At 44.5% G+C, this 9,206-nt stretch overlaps 1 protein-coding gene across 1 annotated transcript in view; it reads right to left on the minus strand.

Annotated features, from left to right (window-relative positions):
• Positions 1-5,729, minus strand: part of PPM1L (protein phosphatase, Mg2+/Mn2+ dependent 1L) — a 52,909-nt gene extending 47,180 nt beyond the window's left edge. The window contains exon 1 of the mRNA XM_039713420.1: positions 5,252-5,729. Coding sequence (XP_039569354.1) covers positions 5,252-5,650 — 399 coding nt within the window. The 5' untranslated portion in view covers positions 5,651-5,729. The remainder of the gene's footprint in view (positions 1-5,251) is intronic.
• Between the last annotated feature and the right edge of the window lie 3,477 nt (positions 5,730-9,206).

The following is a 9,206-nucleotide window of genomic DNA, read 5'->3' on the forward strand; positions in this document are numbered from 1 at the left end:
TCAAAATTGAAAAAAGGCTCAATCCTACACCCAATGATACAGCCCTGAATGGCAGCATTTAAAGTTCCTCCCTCCAATTACAGCTTTTTACAGCATTTTAATCAATTTCTGTACAGCAAATGAGCGGAGAGTTTAACCCTAAATCGAATCAGCATGGTGTTGTAGGGTGAAAATCATAATCCTAGGGCATGGTGTGCAAGAATAAAACTTAGATAAACTAAACAAAATGACAGGAATGTTCCTGTAGATCATTTCTGACTTGTGTTTTAGGCCACTGGAGGGGAATTCATAAGCAGATTTGGGACTTGCCTATCAACATGACCTCACCTACGTAAATATTTATTCAAAGATTTGGGCACACTGCACTGGATTCTAGATTAGAAACCAAAGGAAATTACTATAAAAGGAAAACCATGCTGGCAGTTTCTGTTTAAAAACTGCAAAGCCTCAAAGACTTCTCCTTACAACTGGGCTGTAACATCCAGAGAAACTCCAAAGCCTTTGTTTGATTTATTCCTACCTTTTATAAAATCCCAAGCCATCAATCCTGAACGGCCTTGACTCAAAAGCCTGATAGAAAAATTTTCATTGCTGAGATTGCTTAAGTAGTTCAGCATCACAGGGATGGGGCTGGAATGAGAATTAGCAGATTAAAAAACCACCAAAAAATGAACTAAAATTGTGAAATTGGCAGCTTTCTCCTCTTTCAGCACAGCACAAACACCTTCTGCAGTCAGGATCAGAGAGCTGGATGGGAATGCACAGCAGGTTGATTCAAACACAGCTGGCACAGTGCCCTCTCCTCCAGGCCTCACCTCAGCATTCCCGTTTCCACAGCCTCACACGAGGCTCCTCAGGACTCTCCACCATTATCTTCTGACCTTTCCCTTTTTTCCTTTTCTTTTTTTTTTTTTGTGTCTTTCTTAGTTAATCAGTAACCAGACACTTCTGCCAGCACTTGGGGCTGCTGATATCGAGGTCCTGAGCCCCACGGAGCCACTTCCACACCGTTCTCTCCTTCCCCATTCCTGCTCCCCAGCCTTTCCCTGTGCTGGGAAAAACAAATAAAAATAAAAAGGTGTGTTTTCCATCCTAAAACACTGGCTCAGCAGCTCCAGAACCCAATTATTCCAGGCAGAAAAAGCTCTTAGCCACAGCTCCACATCATGAGGGACAAGTCTTGCCATGTCCCCGTTCGGGAGGTGGAGGGAAATAAAAAGAGACATTTTTTATGAGACAGTTACTGAGCTGTAATTTCCCACATCCGTTTACAACTGCAAACAAGCCCAGGCAGGGAAAGGTACTATCTATTACCATAATTATTTTTAAAACCTTCACCCCACAGGGTTAGGAAAAAACCAATGATTTACAGCAGAGCCATAACTGTAAAACTGCAGATGGGAGCTGAGCTATTTTGCCCTTGTCTAATGCTGAGATCTCATTAAACTGCGTGCTTAAACCTTAAATATTTGAGAGTAAATGGTAGTTAAAATAGGGAAATCATTCTCATTAAGCAGCCAGCCTTCCCTCTGCTCAGCTTCCCAGCTCATCATTTGTTATTTGGTCATTTGTGGAGTTTGATACTGCTCCATCTTCCAACCTGGACAGCCCCAAAATTCCTAAATAAAGGAAAAAGGACAAGGAAAAAAAACCATTCAAGCAATTTTTAAACCTTAAAAATAAGCTGATGAAAGAAAATAAAATTTGTTCTTTTATAAGTTCAATCACCTTGAAGGGTGATCCTTTGGCCAAAGTCATTCAGTGAGACAACAGGCAGCAACTCTTCTTTATTCTTTCTAAATCTAGAAGGATGAAAGGAAGATCTAGAAAGGTCTTCTTTGACCTCTACCTGCTCTGCATCATTATTATTATCATCATCATCATCATCATCACCATTATATCTCCAAGAAACTAACCTTTAATAAAAGAAGTTTCTCCAAGAAACTAAGCTTTAATAAAACATTGCATTACACACCCCACATCCAATTTTCTCTCTGAAATATTCTTGCCTTTCAGAAGTTACTGCAGCAAACCAGAGCATTAATAAGTATTTTTGCTTACTCCTTTCTCAAGCCACCCACAAAATCCAAAGCAATGTCTGCCAACCTACCCAGGCTAAAACTGGAAGCTGGAAGAGGAAATGACATAAGAGAAAAGTCGAATTTATGCAAAATGTTTGGGATATGAAAGCTCAGAAATCTTCATAAATTAGCAGTGCACAGTAATTGAAGCTGCTTGAATCATGCTCCTCCATCCTTCCACTTCAATGGGATATGGCAGGGAGTAATTAATGGAGACAGGCTCCCTTCCATGTAGCCGGAAATAATTAATCTGGCATCTCATTTCTGGTATGGGCTGTTTGGAAAACCAAATTTCTCCCCATATACAACAGTTTGTTTCACATGTAACCCCAGGGATCAGCTGTTCTTTATTTAAATATACATAAAGAAATGTAATGGGAGTCCATATGGAAAATTTAACCTTCACAAAGGCTTCGCTACGTGCGCAGATAAGTGTTTCACAGAGTATTTGATTTTTAAAAAAAATTAAAATAAATGAAGACATACAAACCCCTCATTCAAATAGAGACTTGAAATGTATTATTATGTACTAGGGATTAAATAAGAGCATAATTTTTTTTTCTTCTCCCTTGTTTTCTACTCAAAATTACAAAACCTGCTTAGAATAAACCCCGTTCCACATTATATATATATATATTTTTGCTGTATGCACAGCACGCAGCTCATGTTCTTCTGAAACAGTTTTACCTAAAATTTAAATCTTGAAACTAATTAGGTCCTCAACTTATTTTTGTAGGAGTAAAGGCCATGAAGAACACTTAGGATTCCATTATGAATAACAGATGCGAGACGGATACATTTATAAACCACTAAATTTAGAAAGATCTGTGGAGAGTTCTGCTGAACCTTTCAAAATTAAAAACCTCCCTGTACTTTGCCACTGAATCCATCAGAACAAGTTCTGAGGAAGCAGAATACAAAAGGCCAGTGAGTTTTCCACGGATCCCACATAAATGCATGCCACGGATGGAATTTCAAGATGCCCAACAAAGCAGGCAATATCCACGGGGCACATTAGCTAAATGCCAACATTCCCTGTGTTAGTTGGGGGTTATTTAATACCCTCAGCTTGCCATCTCGTGCAGGGCAAGCTACAAAATTAATGAAAGAAATCAGATCCCCCTTTCACCCTGGATCCCACAGCCTCGGAATACTCTGTTTAAAAACACCACTCAGATACATCCCCAATTGTTTGGGCTGCTCGGTTCCCACAAGGAAACTCGGCTCGCACAAAGGCAGAGCCCCGGCACCTTCCTCCCGGGCACAAAAGAGCCAGATGGCCCCAGTGAACTGCTCAGGGCTCCTGTTCCTCCGGGAAAAGCTGGGAATGCTTTGGGACACAGGGACATTACCACCCGTGTTCCACGGACATTGCCACTCGTGTTCCATAAACATTGTCACTCGTGTTCCACGGACATTTCCACCCGTGTTCCATGGACACTGCCACCTGTGCTCCATGGACATTGTCACCCGTGTTCCATGGACACTGCCACCCATGTTCCACGGACAGTACCACCTGTGTTCCATAAACACTGCCACCCATGTTCCATGGACATTGCCACCCATGTTCCATGGACATTGTCACCCGTGTTCCACGGACATTTCCACCCGTGTTCCATGGACACTGCCACCTGTGCTCCATGGACATTGTCACCCGTGTTCCACGGACATTGCCACCTGTGTTCCATAAACACTGTCACCCAGGTTCCACAGACATTGTCACCCGTGTTCCATGGACATTGTCACTCGTGCTCCACGGACACTGCCACCCATGTTCCACGGACACTGCCACCCATGCTCCATGGACATTGTCACCCGTGTTCCACGGATAATGTCACCCGTGTTCCATGGACATTGTCATCCATGCTCCAAGGACACTGCCACCCGTGTTCCATGGACATTGTCACCCGTGTTCCACAGACACTGTCACCCGTGTTCCACGGACATTGCCACTCACGCTCCTCCAAAGCCCAGGGAATCGGCCTGAGAACGCCAGGAGGAGCTGGCACTGCTGTGCCCCACCTGAAATCAGACAGAATACCCCAAAACAGGGCTCAGCATGAAGCTGACAATCCTCAATACCCAAAGAAGTTGTGTTAATTTAAAGGGTGAAAAACAGGTGACACTGCGAGGAGAGCCCAGGTCCCTTCCCGAGCCTGGCAGCGGTTCCCGATGCCGAGTCCACGGCCTGGATTTTCCAGGAGCCCTTCCAGGTTTCGCAGGGCAGCAGCTGCCACCCCTGTGCCCCGTGAGTGTCTGGGCACTGCCAGAGCTTTTCCAGGAAGGATCTGGACTCTTGGATCCGGGGGAGCAGCAGGAGGAACAGCCTCTCTCACAGAAAATGCCCAACATTTCTGCCCCTCAGCCCAGCAGGTTCCCTCACACCCAGCTCTGCCACACAAGGACAAACTCCTCGTCCTTCCCACAGTTACGAAACGCGTGCCTTGTGCCACACCAAGAGCTGCGTGGCAGCACCACATCCTAAAAGGCAGAGAGGAAGCTGCAGCTCCAACATTTGTCATCCGCAGCCCACGGAATATCCCCATGCTCAGCCTGCCCGGCCCGGCGGCGAGTGCCACCATGCCAGCAGGGCAGGGACAGGGACAGCGCGCTTCCATGGCACGAACTCCACACAATTCCCAAACACCGCGCTCCTCCCTGGACAGGGAATCACCCCAAGCACATTTTACACACACACACACTTCAGCATCCTCCAGCAGCGCTGCTGTTTCACCTCTGCCGGCTGTGGCCGGGGGAGAAGGCAGCCCGCTGCCAAAATCACATCACACCACACTTGGCTGTAACAAAAGATGACTCCGGGGAGTTTGTGCTCATCATCCTTATTCCACGCACGTCAGAGCCACCTCCAGCAGCCTTTCCTTCAATTGAACCTCTACTACTGCAGAGGGCAAAGGGGGTAGAGGCACATTTGTGCCGTGCTGAGCCCGGAAGGGGTAAGGAGGGATAAAGGCAAGGGAGGATTACACAGCCCTTTTTTACAGACATCCACCCCCCTCCAAAAAGCAAGGAAATCCCCTCCCCACAATGTACAAGACAACCACACAAACCTGGTGGGTGAGAACACATGCCTTGGACCATCCTCCCTCCCACACCCCCCTTTTTTTTTGGTGTTGTTGTATTATTGGTTTTTTTTCCAGCTGAGCACTTGCCTCTCCTCCGTGCCCATCAAATATCCCGAAGATGGAGGGGTGAGTCTTGTTCACCAGGTCGGTGATTACTTCGAACCTGTCCTCCATGTGATCCCTGCGGCCTTGGATGGAGTAGACAGCCACGTTGTGGCTCTTGAACTCCCAGGTCTTGGAGAACTCAGCGTCCAGCACGTCTAAACCCCCGAGCCTGTCATTCTGCATGATCTCGGCCACCTTGCCCTTCACCATCTTCACCGCATCCCTGCTGGACTTAACAATGGTTTTCACCTCATCCGTGTGGAAGAAGTAACTCCACAGTGCCAGGCTGATGCACAGCAAGAACAGGGTCTCCGGTCTGAGCAAGAAGTAACGCATGATCCGACCCAGCAGAGACAGCAAAGTCATTGTATCCTCTATCATTTATTATCGCGACCGTGTCTCCGCACACCATGCAGCGGGGCGGCTCCGAGCCCGGCGCCGCTCGCTCAGTGCATGCTCGGCCGAGGGCGCGGGCCCGCCGATGGATGCGCCGAGCGCTGCGCCGCCGGATGGCTGCTGATCGCCGCTTGTGCCGCGGCTCGGGCCGGGAGGAGGCTGCCAGGGCCGCCCGCGGTACCTGCGTCCCGTGCCCCCCGCGCCCGCCGCCGGCCCGCCCTCCTTCCACCCGGGCGGAGCGTCCCGGCCGCCGCCCCCGCCGCGCCGCCGAACTACAAATCCCGGCAGCCCCCGCGGGAGCGCGGCGGTGAGGGCGGCGTGTGGGGCATGCTGGGAGTTGTAGGCTGGGAGAGGCCAGGAAAAGAGCTAGGAAAATGAAAAAAATTATTTAATCAAAGTAATTTTAATAAAAAAAAAACCTTAAAATCAAAATTACTTAATCAAAATGTAATTAAAATTATTTATTCAAAGTGATTTTAATCAAACTAAAATTATTCTTAATAAAAAATTTAATCAAAATTATTTAAAAGTCTAATTAAGAATTATTTAATCAAAGTTATTTAATCAAAGTTATTTAATCAAAGTGTTGTTGGAGCAACCTGGGATAGTGAGAAGTGTCCCTGCCCATAGGATAGATGCCCCTTAAAGCCCCTTCCAGCACAAGCCGTGCTGGGATTCTTCTAAAGGATGAAATTCACCCTCGTGTGTTGCCCAGGTCCCCTCACAAGCTCGCAGTCAAAACCGAAACAAACCAGGATCTTGTCGGTTACTAAACCGAGAGTAGCGTTTGTCAAGGTAGCGTTTTGTTGGGGAAAATTTGTGTCATTTCTCAATTAGACAGTTTATCCTTAAAAGACTTAACTTATTGATAAGACACCACAGCACTCACAACCTATAAAACTGTAATACAGATAAGAAATAATAAACATCCAAGACCAAACACAAAATACATCTCAAACACTTTAATCCCAACCCTAACACAAACAAAACAAGAAGATAAAAACATAATAATTATTGAGCCAGCCCAGTGGCTTGTGCCAAAAATTCCCAATTTCAGGGCTCGTTCTGCACTCCAGCAGCTCTTCCCAGGGGCGAAGCAGAACTTCAGCACTCGCAGATTATTTCAAAATAATCAGCAACAAAAACCTCACCAATATTCGGGGTATCAGCTGCTATTTAATTTTAGTTTTTGGTCCCTTGTGAGAGGAATGAAAAGCGATTTCTGAGCCAGGTTTGTGAATAAACTAGAGAATTATCCGCTTGGAAAACTGGGAAAAGCATTCCTTGCTCAACAGCTCCTCCTCCTGCTCGCCCGTAGCGCGAAACCATCAGGGCATCATTTGTTTTTATATTTTGGCTACAGAAACAAATAATCTGATACTGCAAACGGGAATTCACGTACACAGGAGTTGTGGGTTATAAACAGAATAAACTTGGGAATTATCTTCCCAATTTTCCCAGAGCAGTATTCAGCTTTTCTAGGCAATTTTTGTGGTACCCAGAATGAAAATAGAGAGTGAGATAATGGAGAAACTCTCCCTATCTGCTAGCCTGAATAATACCAGCGTTTTTATCATAGTCACTTCTTGCTTGTATGAAATAAAATTCAATAGTTCTGACTGGAAGAAGCCTCATTTTGTGAATGTACTTACAAAGAGAACTTAAATAAAAATAACAACAGTGAAAAACTTTAATTTCCTGCAGTTGCAAACTGAATTTACCATTATTTCACCCTGGGGATGAGCAGTGAGGACACAACACTGATGGGTCGCCAAAAATCATTACAACATTTAATTTGCTGGATTTTCCTTGTAAAAGTACTCCCAAAATCTGGAGGGTATCTGTTCTATAATATTCTTGGGATGCTAAAATTTGGGGGATGTTGCTGTTGCTGTTTGCTGAATTCTGCTGCCCAGTTAAGAGGTTTTCTCAGGATTTTCAGGTTTAAATACTTCCATTGTAATAAATCAGATGTGCACAATAATGTGACTAGTTGAAGATTAGAAAATATTACAGCAAAATATTCCCCCAAACCTGTGGATTCACCTCTCTTTCCTCTGCTGACATACAAAATCAGAATAGAAGAATCAGCACCAATAATAACAGCTGTAAAAGTGGAGTTTTTCATGTCAGGACTGCAAAGCAATGCAATAAAACTTGTGCTTTCCTTTCCAGATAGGTGTAAAAGTTGATTTTGGGATATTCAGGGTGACACAGCTCTCCAGAGGAATAACTCGGTGGCAATCTCAGAACCTGCTCTGTGCATCAGTTTGGGTAACAGTAAACGAGCCTGAGCTCTCCTGGCAGCGCTTTCATCTCTGTTGATATAAACGACATTTCCTGATGTTATTGCCAGGATTTCACCTCGCAGCAAACACGGGGAATTGCAGGGAAATTCTGCCTCCCCCTGAGAAGTCTCATCCCAGCACTCCTGTTCTGCATCTCCCCCGAAGAGGAACATTTGCAGATGTGAAATGCAAACAGCAATTTTCCACACAAGTTGCTCCTTTCTCTTTTCCAGCATTCTCAATCCCAGGACATCTTCAAGTGTAAAATCTGATTTTTATTTGTTTCCCAGAACCATCAAGTGACCTTGGTGTCTGTGGAAGGAAAGGCTCAGGGAGATTTCTGAATGATGTTTTAATATCTTTTACTAAACACATTATTCTGCCGTGGAATGGCATGCACCAAAACACAGTGCAGTGTGTGAAATTATTATGTTTATTATATAGAATATATACAATTAAATATATATAACATATACAATGAAATATATGCATTTCACTATTGTGAAATTATTATATATAATAATGAAGTTATAAATTAGCAGTGAAATTATTATATATAAATTATAAAAATTAAGACATCCGGGTTAAATACCTGCAGGTGCCTGGGGTGGAAATACCACACCTGCCTTACTCAGGGAATATAATTCTTGATTATAAATATAGAATTTTCATTTTAAATATAATTTTTTTCATTTTATAAGATGTAAATTATACCAGGAATTAACATTATTTTAATAAAACAAAACCTTATCTCATTTCCCAAGTAAACTACGGGATGTTGTTTATTAACTTTTACATCTTCTTACTGACTTTGAATATCAGAGCCAAACTACCTGGTGGTACAATCGAGGAAAGATGCCAATGTTAATTTCATGGAAAAGTTTAGCCTGGGATGTATTTCAGAAGAAAATTCTGGGGTTTGCCAACTTACAGAGCCTTGAATTACCCCAGTTCTGGAGCTGGCACAAAAATTTGGGCACTGAAGTCACTGGGAGTCTTTGCCTGGTGGCAGCACGAGCCCCAAAATACTGGAGTCCACCTCTCCAGGGCATGACATCTTTTGAGAGACAGAGATGATTCCAAACAGATTTTCCCACTCATTTTCCAGGTGTGAACTCCCTGAAAATTGGGAAATGACCGAGGAACCACCAGAACACCCAGCAGGTGAGGCTGAAAATGCTCCTGACAGCAAGAGCTGCTCCCCGAGGTGATCTTTGGTTTACCCAGCAGCACTGCTGCAGAGCGCAGGCTCC

This window comes from Passer montanus, unplaced genomic scaffold (genome assembly GCF_014805655.1).
Source record: "Passer montanus isolate IOZ18808 unplaced genomic scaffold, ASM1480565v1 scaffold29, whole genome shotgun sequence".
Classification (NCBI taxonomy): domain Eukaryota; kingdom Metazoa; phylum Chordata; class Aves; order Passeriformes; family Passeridae; genus Passer; species Passer montanus.